The sequence below is a fragment of the Coregonus clupeaformis genome, chromosome 18 (assembly GCF_020615455.1).
Source record: "Coregonus clupeaformis isolate EN_2021a chromosome 18, ASM2061545v1, whole genome shotgun sequence".
NCBI classification, from domain to species: Eukaryota; Metazoa; Chordata; class Actinopteri; order Salmoniformes; family Salmonidae; genus Coregonus; species Coregonus clupeaformis.
The window spans coordinates 31,722,849-31,742,025 of NC_059209.1; the positions used below are offsets into that span (position 1 = coordinate 31,722,849).

At 45.4% G+C, this 19,177-nt stretch overlaps 1 protein-coding gene across 1 annotated transcript in view; it reads left to right on the plus strand.

Annotated features, from left to right (window-relative positions):
• The window catches only part of LOC121581852 (phosphoglucomutase-like protein 5), a 51,179-nt gene extending 32,468 nt beyond the window's left edge, over nt 1-18,711 (plus strand). The window contains exons 7-11 of the mRNA XM_041897227.2: nt 10,351-10,466; nt 13,532-13,667; nt 14,020-14,203; nt 17,029-17,166; nt 18,166-18,711. Of these exons, the coding sequence (XP_041753161.1) occupies nt 10,351-10,466; nt 13,532-13,667; nt 14,020-14,203; nt 17,029-17,166; nt 18,166-18,255 (664 nt within the window). The 3' untranslated portion in view covers nt 18,256-18,711. The remainder of the gene's footprint in view (nt 1-10,350; nt 10,467-13,531; nt 13,668-14,019; nt 14,204-17,028; nt 17,167-18,165) is intronic.
• Nucleotides 18,712-19,177: the final 466 nt, after the last annotated feature.

Below are 19,177 nucleotides of genomic sequence, written 5' to 3' on the forward strand. Positions count from 1 at the left end.
TCTCCTTTGGCCACTCCAGGGATGGGAGGATGGGAGGAGAGAGGGAGGAGGAAGAGGGAGGAGAGCGGGAGGAAGAGGATGGGTGGAGAGAGGAAGAGGGGGGAGATGTTAGGCTAGGCCACTGTTGTGCCTGTTACTAGGATGAACCAGTGAAAAACAGGACCTTTAAACATCACTGCCCCCCATCCCCCCACACATACACACGTCTCCAGTAACCCTACTTTCTGTCAAAGACTGCTGGGAAAGAGGCAGATTTCATTGTGAAGAGAGATGGAGGGAGGGAGAGAGGGGAAGGAGGGAGAGAGGGGAGGGAGGGAGAGAGGGTAGGGAGGGAGGTAGAGAGAGAGAGATAAAAAGGAGGGAGGGAGGGAAGGAGGAGGGGAGGGAGGGAGAGAGGGGAGGGAGAGAGGGGAGGGAGGGAGGGAGGTAGAGAGAGAGAGAGAGAGAGGAGGGAGAGAGAGAGAAGTAGTGCTCATCCAAGTGTTTATTTCTAACATGTCTCTTTATACTGGGGAGAGATTTAATGAGCAGAGAAATGTCAGCCTTTAATCATTTGATTGACATTTGGACATGAGCATACTTCTCAGAGCCAAAATATCTGTACTTAGGATTTAATTTGTGTTTACTTCTCCTAGTCAACAACTTTATGGAAACATAATCACCATACTGAACATAGAACAGGTTTTTGTAATTAGAGTTATAAGAGGAGATAAATTTGATGATAAATCTTTGTGTTATTGAGAGTAAAATGCATCATTATTGCATCATGTTAATTAAATGACTATGAATCTTTTATCTCTGTATTCGACTTCCAAGTCTTTGACAGCTGAATCAGGACCCTGTCACGATCGTCGACAGATGAAGCGGACCAAGGCGCAGCGTGATAAGCGTACATTCTTTATTAGTACACACACGAACCAAAACAATAAACCAAACGATACGTGAAGTCCTAGGTTATACACAAAACCTAAACGGAACAAGATCCCACAAAATACTAGTGCCAAACAGGCTGCCTAAGTATGGTCCCCAATCAGAGACAACGAGCTACAGCTGTCTCTGATTGGGAACCACCCTGGCCAACATAGATCAAAACGAACTAGAACCAAAAACATAGAAAACAATACATAGAAAATCCACACCCTGGCTCAACATATAAGAGTCCCCAAAGCCAGGGCGTGACAGTACCCCCCGCGGACTGTGACCGCGCCACACCAACACAACAGGGTAGGGGCCGGGTGGGCTTTCCGCCTCGGAGGCGGATCCGGCTCCGGGCGTGACCTCCGCTCTCTCTCCACCCCCCCGTAGCGCCCCTGATCTGGTCTGGCCCTGCTGGCCTGAGCTGGACTGGACACCGGTGGAGCGGATTGCTCTGGCTCCGTAGTGGAGCAGCTGACCGGTGCTGGACCAGGCACCGGTGGAACAGGCACGGGCCGTGCCGGACTGACGACGTGCACCACTGGCTTGGTGCGGGAGGCAGGAACGGGCTGGACCGGGCTGGCCACGCGCACCACAGGCTTGGTGCGGGGAGCAGGAACAGGCCGGACCGGGCTGGCGACGCGCACCACAGGCTTGGTGCGGGGAGCAGGAACAGGCCGGACCGGGCTGGCGACGCGCACCACAGGCTTGGTGCGGGGTGAAGGAACAGGCCGGGCTGGACTGTGGAGACGGACTGGAGGTCTGGAGCGGAGAGCTGACACAACCCATCCTGGCTGAATGCCTATTTCCACACAATCTGTGTGAGGCATCAGCACAGGACGTACAGGGCTGTGCACTCGTACTGGCACTACAGCACGTGGCACTGGCGCAGGATATCCGGGACCGAGGAGGGGTACTGGAGGCCACGAGCGTTGAGCCGGCACACTCCGTCCTGGCTGCATGCCCACCTTAGCACGACACGTGCGTGGTGCTAGCACAGGACGTACAGGACTGTGCCGGAACACTCGCGGCACAGTACGTGGCTCCGCATAACACGGAACCTGCCCAGTCTCACGCTGCCTAGCCTGAGTACAGGGAGTTGGCTCTGCTCTACCTCTAGGCTCCGCCAACCACCCTTCCAGCCCCCCAAACCTGGTGGCCTCCTCTCGTAGTCCGCCGATTCGTCCTGTAGCTGCCTCCAGCAGCCCCGTCGTCCACGCCGTGTGCCCCCCCAAAAAAATTACTTGGGGTTGCCTCTCACGTGTCCGTCGTCGGCACGGTTGGTCCTCCCATGACCACCATTCGCCCACCTGGGACATCGCCAACTTCTCCTCCTGGGCACGCTGCTTGGTCCTCTGGTGGTGGGATCTTCTGTCCGATCGTCGACAAATGAAGCAGACCAAGGCGCAGCGTGATAAGCGTACATTCTTTATTAGTACACACACGAACCAAAACAATAAACCAAACGATACGTGAAGTCCTAGGTTATACACAAAACCTAAACGGAACAAGATCCCACAAAATACTAGTGCCAAACAGGCTGCCTAAGTATGGTCCCCAATCAGAGACAACGAGCTACAGCTGTCTCTGATTGGGAACCACCCTGGCCAACATAGATCAAAATGAACTAGAACCAAAAACATAGAAAACTAAACATAGAAAATCCACACTCTGGCTCAACATATAAGAGTCCCCAGAGCCAGGGCGTGACAGACCCACCCATGGGATGAGTAATACTGGTCTGAAAAACTCTCTGTGCCGATATCTGCTATCATCACTGAAGAACTTGTCCGTAAAAAAACAAGTATTATTATAAAACAAAACAATCCCAGTTTGGTTTAACTAACAGCATGAACGTAGTCAACCCAGCCAACCAGCAAATGTCCCCTTTCCTTTAGTGTTAGTCTAGCATTGCTAGAATGTTTGGGGAATGTTATGTCAGCTGTGAGGAGGCCCTGATCCTTATGTTGTCAGGTTGTTTAATGTGTGTGTGTGTGTGTGTGCGTGTTTGTGTTTCAAGTTTCAAGTTTTAATGTCACATGCACAAGTACAAATTCAAAACCCAACAATGCAATAATCAATAACAATGTAATACTACAAAGAAACACACGAGAAATTAGAAGAAATATGAAGAACACAATAAGTAAGTAAGTAAGCATACCATATACAGAGTCAGTTCCAATACCATATTTACAATGTGCAGGGATACTGGAGTGATGGAGGTAGATATGTATAGGGGTAAGGTGACTAGGCAATAGGATATAAGATAAACAGAGTAGCAGCAGCTTGTATGTGAGTGGGTGTGCGCGTGTGTAGAGTCAGTATAAATGTATGTGCATATTATGTGTGAGTGAGCATATGATGGAGTGGGAGTGTGTATGAGTGTGTAGGGCCCTGTGAGTGTGCACAGAGACAAAAATAACAGGTAAACTCAGATAGTCCGTGTAGCTATTTTGTTAGCTATTTATCAGTCTTATTGCTTGGTGATATACTGTAAGCTGTTCAAGAGGCTGTTGTTTCCAGACTTGCCGTGCGGAAGCAGAGAGAATAGTCTATGGCTTGGGTGGTTGGAGTCTTTAACAATTTTCCGGGCCTTTCTACCACACCGCCTGGATGGCAGGGAGCTCGGCCCCAGTGATGTACTGGGCTGTCCGCACCACCCTCTGAAGCGCCATGCGATCGAGGACGGTGCTATTGCCATACCAAGCAGTGATGCAGCCAGTCAAAATGCTCTCAATGGTACAGCTGTATAACTTTTTGAGGATTTGAGGGCCCATGCCAAACTTTTTCAACCTCCTGAGGGGGAAGAGGCACTGTTGCGCCTTCTTCATGACTGTGCGTGTGTATTTGGGCCATTTTAAGTCTTTAGTGATTTGGACACCGAGGAACTTGAAACTCTCGACCTGCTCCACTGCAGCCCCGTCGATGTGGATGGGGGCGTGCTCGCCCCTTCCCGTTTCCTGTAGTCCACGATCAGCTCCTTGGTCTTACTGACGTTGAGGGAGAGGTTGTTGTTCTGGCACCACATTGCCAGGTCACTGACCTCCTCCCTGTAGGCTGACTCATTGTCACCGGTGATCAGGCCTACCACCGTCGTGTCGTGTTGGAGTCGTGCGTGGCCACACGGTCGTGGGTGAACAGGAGGGGACTAAGCACACACCCCTGTGTTGAGGGTCAGCGTGGTGGAGGTGATGTTGCCTACCCTCACCACCTACAGTGAGGGAAAAAAGTATTTGATCCCCTGCTGATTTTGTACGTTTGCCTACTGACAAAGACACGATCAGTCTATAATTTTAATAGTAGGTTTATTTGAACAGTGAGAGACAGAATAACAACAAAAAAATCCAGAAAAACGCATGTCAAAAATGTTATAAATTGATTTGCATTTTAATGAGGGAAATAAGTACTTGACCCTCTCTCAATCAGAAAGATTTCTGGCTCCCAGGTGTCCTTTATACAGGTAATGAGCTGAGATTAGGAGCACACTCTTAAAGGGAGTGCTCCTAATCTCAGTTTGTTACCTGTATAAAAGACACATGTCCACAGAAGCAATCAATCAATCAGATTCCAAATACTTTTCTCCCTCACTGTATATATATACAGTGGGGAGAACAAGTATTTGATACACTGCCGATTTTGCAGGTTTTCCTACTTACAAAGCATGTAGAGGTCTGTAATTTTTATCATAGGTACACTTCAACTGTGAGAGACGGAATCTAAAACAAAAATCCTGAAAATCACATTGTATGATTTTTAAGTAATTAATTTGCATTTTATTGCATGACATAAGTATTTGATCACCTACCAACCAGTAAGAATTCCGGCTCTCACAGACCTGTTAGATTTTCTTTAAGAAGCCCTCCTGTTCTCCACTCATTACCTGTATTAACTGCACCTGTTTGAACTTGTTACCTGTATAAAAGACACCTGTCCACACACTCAATCAAACAGACTCCAACCTCTCCACAATGGCCAAGACCAGAGAGCTGTGTAAGGACATCAGGGATAAAAGTGTAGACCTGCACAAGGCTGGGATGGGCTACAGGACAATAGGCAAGCAGCTTGGTGAGAAGGCAACAACTGTTGGCGCAATTATTAGAAAATGGAAGAAGTTCAAGATGACGGTCAATCACCCTCGGTCTGGGGCTCCATGCAAGATCTCACCTCGTGGGGCATCAATGATCATGAGGAAGGTGAGGGATCAGCCCAGAACTACACGGCAGGACCTGGTCAATGACCTGAAGAGAGCTGGGACCACAGTCTCAAAGAAAACCATTAGTAACACACTACGCCGTCATGGATTAAAATCCTGCAGCGCACGCAAGGTCCCCCTGCTCAAGCCAGCACATGTCCCGTCTGAAGTTTGCCAATGATCATCTGGATTATCCAGAGGAGGAATGGGAGAAGGTCATGTGGTCTGATGAGACAAAAATAGAGCTTTTTGGTCTAAACTCCACTCGCTGTGTTTGGAGGAAGAAGAAGGATGAGTACAACCCCAAGAAAACCATTCCAACCATGAAGCATGGAGGTGGAAACATCATTCTTTGGGGATGCTTTTCTGCAAAGGGGACAGGACGACTGCACCGTATTGAGGGGAGGATGGATGGGGCCATGTATCGCGAGATCTTGGCCAACAACCTCCTTCCCTCAGTAAGAGCATTGAAGATGGGTCGTGGCTGGGTCTTCCAGCATGACAACGACCAGAAATACACAGCCAGGGCAACTAAGGAGTGGCTCCGTAAGAAGCATCTCAAGGTCCTGGAGTGGCCTAGCCAGTCTCCAGACCTGAACCCAATAGAACATCTTTGGAGTGAGCTGAAAGTCCGTATTGCCCAGCGACAGCCCCGAAACCTGAAGGATCTGGAGAAGGTCTGTATGGAGGAGTGGGCCAAAATCCCTGCTGAAGTGTGTGCAAACCTGGTCAAGACCTACAGGAAACATATGATCTCTGTAATTGCAAACAAAGGTTTCTGTACCAAATATTAAGTTCTGCTTTTCTGATGTATCAAACACTTATTTCATTCAATAAAATGCAAAATAATTACTTAAAAATCATACAATGTGATTTTCTGGATTTTTGTTTTAGATTCCGTCTCTCACAGTTGAAGTGTACCGATAATAAAAATTACAGACCTCTACATGCTTTGTAAGTAGGAAAACCTGCAAAATCGGCAGTGTATCAAATACTTGTTCTCCCCACGGACTTTCAACTCCCTCCAAAGATTTTCTATGGGGTTGAGATCTGGAGACTGGCTAGGCCACTCCAGGACCTTGAAATGCTTCTTACGAAGCCACTCCTTCGTTGCCCGGGCGGTGTGTTTGGGATCATTGTCATGCTGAAAGACCCAGCCACGTTTCATCTTCAATGCCCTTGCTGATGGAAGGAGGTTTTCACTCAAAATCTCACGACACATGGCCCCATTCATTCTTTCCTTTACACGGATCAGTCGTCCTGGTCCCTTTGCAGAAAAAACAGCCCCAAAGCATGATGTTTCCACCCCCATGCTTCACAGTAGGTATGGTGTTCTTTGGATGCAACTCAGCATTCTTTGTCCTCCAAACACGACGAGTTGAATTTTTACCAAAAAGTTCTATTTTGGTTTCATCTGACCATATGACATTCTCCCAATCCTCTTCTGGATCATCCAAATGCACTCTAGCAAACTTCAGACGGGCCTGGACATGTACTGGCTTAAGCAGGGGGACACGTCTGGCACTGCAGGATTTGAGTCCCTGGCGGTGTAGTGTGTTACTGATGGTAGGCTTTGTTACTTTGGTCCCAGCTCTCTGCAGGTCATTCACTAGGTCCCCCCGTGTGGTTCTGGGATATTTGCTGACCGTTCTTGTGATCATTTTGATCCCACGGAGTGAGATCTTGCGTGGAGCCCCAGATCGAGGGAGATTATCAGTGGTCTTGTATGTCTTCCATTTCCTAATAATTGCTCCCACAGTTGATTTCTTCAAACCAAGATGCTTACCTATTGCAGATTCAGTCTTCCCAGCCTGGTGCAGGTCTACAATTTTGTTTCTGGTGTCCTTTGACAGCTCTTTGGTCTTGGCCATAGTGGAGTTTGGAGTGTGACTGTTTGAGGTTGTGGACAGGTGTATTTTATACTGATAACAAGTTCAAACAAGTGCCATTAATACAGGTAACGAGTGGAGGACAGAGGAGCCTCTTAAAGAAGAAGTTACAGGTCTGTGAGAGCCAGAAATCTTGCTTGTTTGTAGGTGACCAAATACTTATTTTCCACCATAATTTGCAAATAAATTCATTAAAAATCCTACAATGTGATTTTCTGGATTTTTTTCCTCAATTTGTCTGTCATAGTTGACGTGTACCTATGATGAAAATTACAGGCCTCTCTCATCTTTTTAAGTGGGAGAACTTGCACAATTGGTGGCTGACTAAATACTTTTTTTCCCCCACTGTATATATGTATATATATTTGTGAGAAAAAAACATATGGGGATTGAATTCAACTTACATTTAATTACAAATCTAAAAACTTTTTCCCTCACTGTATATATATATATATATATATATATATACATACACATACATATACACTACTAATCCTTAATTTAAATATATTTCCCTTTATTACTTTCCAACCCCACCACCCCTTCCCTAATTGGAGTAAACTAGTGAACAACAATGATTAGGCCTCTACTTCCAGCTTATACATACTATATACATTTTATGGACACAGTCAATTTTACAATAATTATATTTTGTTTGTTTTTACTCATGAACTTCCTCTACCCTCAACCTCTCCGATCATTTTCATGATGTCCATCCGGTTTGCCATATATTTCTAACTGTGCTCTTTCACAAAAGCTCTCAACCTATAACCTATATACTTATTATGGACACAGTATGCTTTACATTATTAGTTATCTTGTTGTTATTAGTTGTTGTTAGTTGTTATTAGTCCCATCCTTCAACTCCATTCAACACCACCCATCTATCTATTAACACCATTCATATTGGATTTCTATTTGCCATATATTTTTCAACTGTACTGTGATGTTTTACAAAAGCTCTGAACCCTTCTAGTCTCATTGTTTCTACAGATTGTAAATTGAAAATAAACATTTTTGTTAAAAGTATTATTATATTATTGATCGATTGACTATGACTTTTCAGATCACCCAGTAGTGCTATCTGCAGGGTTAGCTCCAGGTAAATATTGCAATCCTTTAGCCATTCCTGGACCTGTGTCCAAAAACAAGCTACAAATGGACAGTACCAAAACAAATGATCTAATGATTCTGTCTCTTCGCTGCAAAATCTGCAGAGCTGCGAAGATTGTATCCCCCATATATATAACATTCTATTTGTAGCAAGAATTTTATATAATAATTTAAATTGAAAAATTATACGTTTTGAATCAAGCGTCGTTTTGCGCATCAGTTCATAAACACTATGCCATGGAATCGGTACGTCAAAAATCTCTTCCCAACTATTTTGCAATCTATATGGGACAGCTGTCAATCCTTTGGTCCTTAAATTAAACTGATATACTTTTTTATTTATCACAGTTTTCTTTAACCAATTATGTTCATTAATGCAGGGCCGACAGACAAGTTCCTTACTTTTTCCCCCTTCCACTTTCCTCTTCCATTTTTGCGGGAATGCTGCAATTATTTGGTTGTAATTTTGGGTAGAGCAGACATTTCCATATGTTTTTGTTAGCTGCATGTGCGACATAACTCCACCAGTCCTACCGATGATATCATTTACGAAGATTATACCTTTTTTAAACACTTTTTCAAAAAATAATGTTTTTTTATCCTGGTGTTTATGCTAGGTTGTGGTCAGGGCACAGCTGGTGCAAGCGTTAAGCCCTAGAAAAGCACCACATTCCCTCAGCATTGTTATGATGCCTTCCAAAACAAACAACCCTGTCCCAACATCCCCCTAACGTTGGAGCAACGTTCTGCCTGACCAGGGCCATGCCGGGTGCTTGTGTTGGCTGCAGACATGTGATTGAAACGTCAACAGTGAGTCAAATGGTCAGAGTTTCCGTTTTCTTGTAGGAATGCCAGGCTTTCTGCTCCAGAGCCGTTCCCTCATAGGGAAATAAAAAGGCTTTACCCCCCCCACACACACACACATACACACACACACACATACACATACACACACACACACACACACATACACACACACACACACATACACACACACACACACACACAGCTGCAGTATGGTACTGTGGGTTTATGTCAGGGTGTTGACAACATCTCAACGTCTGACCCCCCCTCAGAATTCCAACAGAATTCCAGAATTCACAATCTTGAATTGAAGTGATGTGTGTTCAGCAGTGTTTCCAAGAGTTGCATGTTCTTTTCAACGACTCATTTGTGGAGCGTTAGGGAGGGGTCATCTTGTACTGAAACTTTGGCTAGCTCACTTCTCTATCAGAGAGAAAGTACCCTACAAGTTAGTACCCTACACATTAGTACCCTACAAGTAAGTACCCTACAAGTAAGTACCCTACAAATTAGTACCCTACAAGTTAGTACCCTACAAGTTTAGTCTCACTCTTTCTCCATCTCTATCTGCCCCTTTACCTCTAACTGCCACTCTTTCTCCATCTCTATCTGCCCCTTTACCTCTAACTGCCTCTCTTTCTCCATCTCTATCTGCCCCTTTACCTCTAACTGCCTCTCTTTCTCCATCTCTATCTGCCCCTTTACCTCCGACTGCCTCTCTCCATATCTATCTGCCCCTTTACCTCTAACTGCCTCTCTTTCTCCCTCTCTTCCTACATGTTCTCTCCTTTTACCTCCCTTTGATATCTCTATCTATCCCTTCCCTTCTATCCCTCTCTCTTCTCCCTCTGTTTTATCTTCCTCCTTTGTCCCTCCTGCCTCTTTCTCTCTCGTTCTCTTCCTCCTTCCTTCCTTCCTTCCCTTCCCTCTTCTCTCTCTCTCTCTCTCTCTCTCTCTCTCTCTCTCTCTCTCTCTCTCTCTCTCTCTCTCTCTCTCTCTCTCTCTCTCTCTCTCGCTCTCTCTCGCTCTCTCTCTATCTCTCTCTCTCTCTCTGTGTGTGACTGAGAGAGATAATACATGGCTCATTCTCAAAACTAACATTAGCTGAAAGGTTATCTAGCTTTGTTCCTGCTCTTTTCTCCTTATTAAGTTATTGGATGAGTAGATGGCAGACTACTATGGCAGGCCAGCAGCCTGAAAGGTCAGTTTGTAGTTTATGAGCTCTCACTGTCATAACTTGAGAAAGGGGCTACTCATACATTGGAGAAAGGCTAGAGTTGATCATGTTCTCCAGAAGTGTGTTGTATAATCCAAATTATTCCCTGAACACACTGTGTTTATGTAACATAATGTAACGAACTAATCCATGCTCTGTGCGTGTGTGTGTGCGTGTGTGTGTGCGTGCGTGCGTGCGTGCGCACGTGTGTGTGTGTGTAGGGTGGCCAAGGCCCTGAAGGTGACGTTGTATGAGACTCCTACAGGCTGGAGGTTCTTTGGAAACCTGATGGACTCCGGGAGGTGCTCGCTCTGCGGAGAGGAGAGCTTCGGGACAAGTGAGTGTTACTGACTGTTTCTCTCTACTCCTGTTTGACATTCACATTCATCTGAGTCGTGCTGCAGCTTGTCAGCAGCTTAGTTTGCTTACCTTTCAGTAAAAGCCAGTCTGTTCCTAGAGCATCCATATCAGAGGAGGCTGGTGGGATGAGCTCTAGAAGAATGTGCTCATTGTAATGGCTGGAATGGAATACATGGAATGGACGTGTGGTTTCCATATATTTCATGTGTTTGATACCGTTCCATTAATTCCATTCCAGCCATTACAATTAGCTCGTCCTCGTATAGCTCCTCCCACCAGCCTCCTCTGATCCATATACAGTACATCACATCCCTAAATAGAGAAGCCTGCCTCTGGTCAGAGTCATCCCAGCCTAATAGATGTGAGGGGCCGTGTGTGTGTGTGTGTGTGTTGTGTGTGTGAATAATCCCATTCTTCTGCTATAAAAGGAGAGAGGAGCTCCGTGAATCACCAGAACCCACGGGCCTCTGCCGGCAGCTGCTGCTGCTGCTCAGCCCACCAGGAAAAACTCTCTCCCTGCAGCTAACTCTTATTACCTTTCTTTCTTTCTTTCTTTCTTTCTTTCTTTCTTTCTTTCTTTCTTTCTTTCTTTCTTTCTTTCTTTCTTTCTTTCTTTCTTTCTTTCTTTCTTTCTTTCTCTCTCTCTCTCTCTGTCAATCTCTGCATTGCAGAGAACATCTTAGGAATCTGAGATAGAGAGAGAGATAAAGAAGTGAGGGAACAGGAGAAAGAAATAGAGCAAGTTGAAGTGAACAGGAGAGGAAAAGAGAGAGAGGAAAGGAGAGAGAAACAGGGGGACAGTAGAAAAGGAAGTAATTAAGTGAAATACAGAAGAGGGGGATTGGAGAGCAGAGGAGAAAGTGGAAGAGAAAGAGATGGACAGGACAGAGTGCTGTGTGAGTTTCTGCTTTGCTCGACCCATTTAAGGCCAAATGTCTAGAAGGAGCTCTGAGCAGCAGTAAATCAGGACTATGCTCTCCACTCAGAGCTCAGTGTTCTATCCTCTCTCTCTTCCTGTTGGCTGGAGCTTTTATTCATGTCATGTTATGAACATTAGTCCGCTCCATATTTTTTGTCCATTCTAATTTACATCCATAGGGTCCAGTGCCATGTTTTATGTAGCATCTCTACCTACTGTACATTCTGCTCAGTAAGGTATTACACTCACTTTACCACCTCCATTTATATAACATATTACATAATTTGAGCTTTGAGATCTCGTTAAAGTGCTCAATAAATCCAATACATTATTATTGCTCATTATCTTTAAATTGGCAGAGAATAACATTGGTGGCATGCAGCTAAAATATATTCAGGTCAGGAGATAGAAGAGTGATGTTGTGATGCAGATGGAGACAGGACTGATCTTGTAATTCTGATCTGATGACAGAAAAATTTGATCTGGTTGTTTTATGCGACAGCTTGTAAAGACCTCCTGCACTGGCGTGTGTGTGTTTGTGTGCGTGTGCATGTGTCCACAACAAAATTCACTTAAATTGAATCGGAAAGACAGAAAGGGGGTGGAGAGAGACAGCGGCGAGTCAGCGGAAATTGGCAACTGTCAGTTTCCCAACAGCTGCTAGGGCCAGGATTACTAAGCATTTACACCACAACGAAGTTTACACCTGTTAGTTTCCACAGGAAATACAACATGGAGCATAAACACAGGAAATACAACATGGAGCATAAGACAAGTATGTATAAATAAGTAAAAGATTCTGATCTAAAGGAAAGATAGATTTAGACTTTAAGACTTTTTATTCCATATACTTAGCTTTAGTCTTTTATTCCCATCTAAAAGTAACAGGTATGAACTTTGCACTGTGGCTCACACTTACATCTGGTCCTTAGTGTAGAATAGCAATAGCCAACCCCTGTTAGAGACCATTGGCAGTGTGAACAGATTGATCTCTCCACAGAGAGACTAGCTGCACTTAGAGAGATACCAGTCTGTCAGTGTTATACTCCTCTCTCCCCAGACACCTGTGGTCTCTGCAGCTGATGTCGTACACTGAGTGTACAAAACATTATGAACAGCTGCTCTTTCCATGACATAGACTGACCAGGTGAATCCAGGTGAAAGCTATGATCCCTTATTGATGTCACTTGTTAAATCCACTTAAATCAGTGTAGATGAAGGGGAGGAGACAGGTTAAAGAAGGATTTTTAAGCCTTGAGACAATTGAGACATGGATTGTATATGTGTGCCATTCAGAGGGTGAATGGGCAAGATAAAAGATTGAAGTGTCTTTGAACAGGGTATGGTAGTAGGTGCCAGGCGCACCGGTTTGAGTGTGTCAAGAACTGCAACGCTGCTGGGGTTTTCACGCTCAACAGTTTTCTGTGTGTATCAAGAATGGTCCACCACCCAAAGGACATCCAGCCAACTCTGGGAAGCATTGGAGTCAACATGGGCCAGCATCCCTGTGGAATGCTTTCGACACCTTTTAGAGTCCATGCCTGATGAATTGAGGCTGTTCTGAGGGCAAAAGGGGGAGCAACTCAATATTAGGAAGGTGTTCCTAATATTTGGTATACTCAGTATATAGTGAACCCTATTATCCAAACACCTTGCTTAACACTCACTAGATTAGAGTGTCTGCTAAATGAATAAAATAAAATAAATATAACACATACATTCAGCATATGTGGCCATGCGGAAATCAAACCCACAACCCTGGTGCTGCAAGCACCATGTTCCAACCCAACTGAGCCACATGTATCGGTATTATGAATAGTACTACCAACAGAATGTGTTGTGAGAGAGCCGTCTGCCTGTTCTTCCATAGGCCATCTGTAGATAGCCATCAGCCACCCAGGAGAGGCGTTCAGTGATGGTGTGAGAGCCAGATAAATAAAACTAGCGGCTGTTAAATTCTATGGCTCAGAGCTGAACTGAAGGGTTCTTGTCAGAATGTCTAAATATCCCATGTTGGTCTAACATCCCACTCTGCTCCCTATGTTTAAAACAGGGTTATAACATGGTTATAAAGGTTTATGGTCTCCTGGGTGAACTTGTGTCCCCTTGTGTCTCTTGTTCAGGTTCAGACCACATCCGTGAGAAGGATGGTCTGTGGTCGGTGCTGGTGTGGCTATCCATCATGGCTGTCAGGAAACAGGGCGTGGAGGAGATCGTCAAGGACCACTGGGCCAAGCTCGGACGCAATTACTTCTGCAGGTCACTCTGCTATGCAATCAATCAATCAACCAATCAACCAACCAACCAATAAATCAACCAATCAATAAACCAATCAACCAATCAATCAATCAGCCAATCAATCAACCAATCGGTTAATCAATCAATCAATCAGTGGATTGCAATACATGTATAGTGAACACAGAAAGACACATTGAAGATGTCATGTCCTTATCTAATCACCTTGAATAGACTGGGATGCTTCTTTCTGTGTTTGTCTCTGTGCTTGTGGTTTCTAGGAGTGTTTGTGTGTCTTTATGCCACATTCATGCTTGTGTGTGTATGTGTGTGCCCATGTGTTCACACCTGTGTGTGTGTGTGTGTGTGTTCCCAGGTTTGACTATGAGGGCGTGGACCCCAGAGCTGCATTCTACCTGATGAGAGACTTGGAGGGGGTGATCACAGACAAGGCCTTTCTTACCCAGAAGTTTGCTGTGGGGACTAACGTCTACAGCGTGGAGCGGGCTGATAACTTTGAGTACATCGACCCTGTGGACGGAACCGTGGTCCGCAACCAGGTCTATATAACTGAAACATGGCTCTTAGAGGAGAGGAGAGGAGAGGAGAGGAGAGGAGAGGAGAGGAGAGGAGAGGAGAGGAGAGGAGAGGAGAGGAGAGGAGAGGAGAGGAGAGGAGAGGAGAGGAGGTTGTCTATGATGAGGTCAATATAACTGTTCACTTTATTAGTCAATTAAATACCATCTGAAAAGTCAGCACATATTCCCCTTCTCTCTATCCTTCTCTACTTGTGTCCTCCTACCCCTCTCTGCTCCAGCCCACCCAGATAACCATGTGTTCGGACTGGGGTTCCATGTTTGGGCATGGCTGTCTCTAATCCTTCTCCTCAGCCAGTATACACACACACACACACACACACACACACACACAGCAGAGCCCTGCTTTGCTTTAGTAAAAGACAGAAACAGGACAGCCAGACAGGCAGAGGAACAGTAGTGTAATAATGGTGTGATATACAACCTGTTGCTTAGGAACCGTCGGCCTACTGTTGATGGTAACACATCTCTGTAGTGCTTACTTCACTGTTTCCCGATTGGTGAGAGGGGACCTGCTAGTCACAATCGAGTCTATGGCATTGATTCTGGTGACATATTGAGAAGACTCCCAAAGCTTTAGGTGGGTCACAGGGCTAAAAGGTTTAGGAACAAGTGATATGTATACAGCAGTGATGTCACAGTGGCTAATGTATGATGTTTTGGCTTGGCCTTTATTCTGATTGGTAGATCTGGTTTAGCCTGGGGACTTTAATCTCATTGGTGGATGCAGATATGTCTCGGCTGGGCCTTTATTGTGATTGGTGTAAAGACTGATGAATCAGAGTCTGTCAGCCTCAGTAAAGATGATGAGTGTTACACAGTCTACTGTTGGGAAATGTAAACACACACACACAGGCACACACACACACACAGAGGTACACACACACACAGACAGGTACAGCCTTTTCACTTGGCTGCTGTCCCATCCTCCCCACACACCCTGGAATATCTCCTGGCGTAGACACTTTTCAGTCTCCAGCCCCAGCTCATACTACACACACACAATAATATCACACGTAAATCCCATTGGTGTCAAGTGTCATGGCCAGGGAGGTATGATGTCATAAGAGATGGTGTGTGTGTTTGTTTTTAGTCAGTCACCCTCCCAATCAGGCGTGTCAGAGTAGCCGGATCAGACCTCGGCCATCCTTCACTGTCACAGTGAGCTCCACAGAGGCACAGCAGTTACAGCTAGTTAGTCACTCAGCTAAAGGTGTGACAGCTTCTCCCTCCCTAGTAAACCTACTACCCCTGTGTATATTCAGGACATTATCAGCTGTCGTCTCTCTGTGAGAGGGGGAGGTGCTGTCTGTTGTATGCGTACACACTCCATATATTTATGTCATTTAGCAGATGCTCTTATCCAGAACGACTTAAAGGAGCAATTAGGGTTAAGTGCCTTGCTCAAGGGCACATCAATATATTTTTCACGTAGTTGGCTCGGGGATTTGAACCAGCGACCTTTCAGTTATTGGCCTAACACTCTTAACCACTAGGCTACCTGCCGCCCCATTCATAAACAGAGACACATGCTCACAGATATAGCAACACGCACACACAGACACACACACACACACACAGACTGGCTGTGATGACAAGTTGAGAGAGGCTTTACAGAGCTATGCCTGGGTTGCCTCTGTAGCCTGCTACTGAAATGTTCCCACAAAGAAAGACTACACACATACTACTGTACATTGAACCTCTCTCTCTCTGACACAAACACCTACATATAGACATACAGGGATGTACTGTAGGTAAACATATTAAATGCACACACACACACACACACATGCATATGACTACAGTGGCATCTAGTGGTGTCAGTTGATACTGCATTAAACAACACTGACTCTCCTCTGTCTCACCGCTGCTAGTCTGTCTGTCTACCTGTCTCACTGCCTCTGGTCTGTCTTTCTACCTGTCTCACTGCCTCTAGTCAGTCTTTCTACCTGTCTCACTGTCTCTGATCTGTCTGCATACCTGTCTTACTGCCTCTGGTCTGTCTGCATACCTGTCTCACTGCCTCTAGTCAGTATTTCGACCTGTCTCACTGTCTCTGGTCTGTCTGCATACCTGTCTCACTGTCTCTGGTCTGTCTGCATACCTGTCTCACTGCCTCTGGTCTGTCTGTATACCTGTCTCACTGCCTCTAGTCAGTCTGTCTACCTGTCTCACTGTATTTGGTCTGTCTGCATACATGTCTCACTGCCTCTGGTCTGTCTTTCTACCTGTCTCACTGCCTCTGGTCTGTCTTTCTACCTGTCTTCACTGCCTCTGGTCTGTCTTTCTACCTGTCTCACTGTCTGTGGTCTGTCTGCATACCTGTCTTACTGCCTCTGGTCTGTCTGCATACCTGTCGCACTGTCTCTGGTCTGTCTGCATACCTGTCTCACTGCCTCTAGCCAGTTTTTCTACCTGTCTCACTGTCTCTGGTCTGTCTGCATACCTGTCTCACTGCCTCTGGTCTGTCTGCATACCTGTCTCACTGCCTCTGGTCTGTCTTTCTACCTGTCTCAATGCCTCTAGTCAGTTTTTCTACCTGTCTCACTGTCTCTGGTCTGTCTGCATACCTGTCTCACTGTCTCTGGTCTGTCTGCATACCTGTCTCACTGCCTCTGGTCTGTCTGCATACCTGTCTCACTGCCTCTGGTCTGTCTGCAAACCTGTCTCACTGCCTCTAGTCAGTCTTTCTACCTGTCTCACTGTCTCTGGTCTGTCTGCATACCTGTCTCACTGTCTCTGGTCTGTCTGCATACCTGTCTCACTGTCTCTGGTCTGTCTGTATACAGGGACTGCGGATCGTCTTCACTGATGCGTCCCGTCTGGTCTTCCGTCTGAGTGGGAGTGGGGGAGGGGCCGGGGCCACAGTCCGGATCTACGCAGAGAGCTTCGAGAGAGACCCCGAGAGACATAACAGAGAAACTCAGGTAGGGAGTTCACTGGAATCCATTATGATAGGTCTGTTTCTGACAACTTAGGAATTCAAATTATTGAGACAATTTCAAACCGTTCCAGTGTTTTATGAGGGTCTATCCCATCATCGGTTCCTTGTGTAGTTATGAACTTACAGGCCGATAAACTAAGGAGAGGATCAATGCAACATTATCATTTTCATTGATCCATTTGATTTATTCTTTAACCACAAGGACAATGGCATTGTCAACAATAGGGTATGGTTCACAATGGTTGCATGCAATATGATCCTATAACACAACCCACCTCCAACTGGGTGTCTGACCAACATGTGACATGGTGACATTACATGTGATAGTTGTTTTAGCTGCTCGGTAGACTTTGGATATGGTGTGGCCATATTGTGTTTGACTGGTAGTGTACTTTAACCATGCCACAGTATTAGTCAGTATAGAGGTGAGCGCTGTTTTGATGCCATGGCTTAGTTATCAGTGATCAGTTATGATGAAACACGGCTGGCTTTGATTAGATTGATCAGTTCCATGTAAACATTCTCTCACAAACTGCTTTGAATTGAGCCAGGAAACGCCTATACCATTGGATCTGTAGTCATGACGCAACATGTGGCTTAGCGCCGTGGTTACCATGGTTACCTCACTAAACAGGTTACTTCAGGTTGTGAGTTGCACCAACACAATACAACTGTTAAACTGTCAGTGGATACTAAGGTGCTGCTGGACAGTATAAAGTTAGCCTGGAGTTGACTGGCTTTGCAACACACTGATAATGGATTAAATTCTTTGCAGAGGTGTTTCATATGTCCTTTCTGGCCAGGACATCAGACAGAAAGTCCAAAGTGAAGAGAAGGGACTTGGTAGTAACCTGTTTGTTGGTCATGATTCATGACGCTTGTTGTTTCCTTGGTTAATCTCTGTTATAGTTTATAGTGTGTGTGTATTGTGTGTATTCTGTGAAGTGTGTATAAAGCTGTGTGTGTGTGTTCTGTGTCCCAGGCGGTGCTGGGTCCCCTCATCGCCATTGCCCTGAAGATCTCTGACATTCACGAGAGGACAGGACACCGTGGCCCCACCGTCATCACCTGAGCTCTGCTCCACTGCCCACACACACACACACACACACACACACACACCTGAGTGCTCCCCCCATAAACACACATCTATGGCCAAATCCCCAAGGCCACCCCGTCCTGCTTGTTGCCACACCTGGGGCCAATATTAAGCAAGAGCTACATGTATTCTCTCTCTCTCTCTCTCTCTCTCTCTCTCTCTCTCTCTCTCTCTCTCTCTCTCTCTCTCTCTCTCTCTCTCTCTCAAAATGTAAGATATTATGTAATCTGCAAAGAAAAGAAGCAAACAGTTTATTTCAGTGGTTGATAAAACAACAGGTGTTCATGTAAGGATTCTGTTATGAAAGTTGTATTTTCTGGATGCATGAAATTACCACTGTACAGCTACAAAGCATGTGCCTTTATGTGTGTGTGTGTGTGTGTGTGTGTGTGTGTGTGTGTGTGTGTGTGTGTGTGTGTGTGTGTGTGTGTGTGTGTGTGTGTGTGTGTGTGTGTGTGTGTGTGTGTGTGTGTGTGTGTGTGTGTGTGTGTGTGTGTGTGTCTGATCATTATAAAGTTGACAGACGGAATTAAAAGGGAGAAGTCAATTATTTTGTTTTGTTTATGCTGCGTTTCACCTTTCAGGAAGTTTATGCCCATGTCGCGTGCACACACACACACTTCACACACACGCACATTCTTCCAAGTATGTTTGACTATAGCCAGAGGTCATCAAACGCAGTCAGACACTACAATCAAATTGTAAATGATTGATGAGATTTAACTGATAGGTTATTGAGATAATGCCTATATGGATCTGTGAAGTGTAGTTGGTGGCTTAAAGTAGTCCCAATCACAGATGTTTTACTATCTTTAGATAGGCCACTCTATAAACTGTGAAATGTCAAGTTGCCTTAACAAGATGAAGTCAACTCTAACAGAAGGCTACTCCTCCCCTG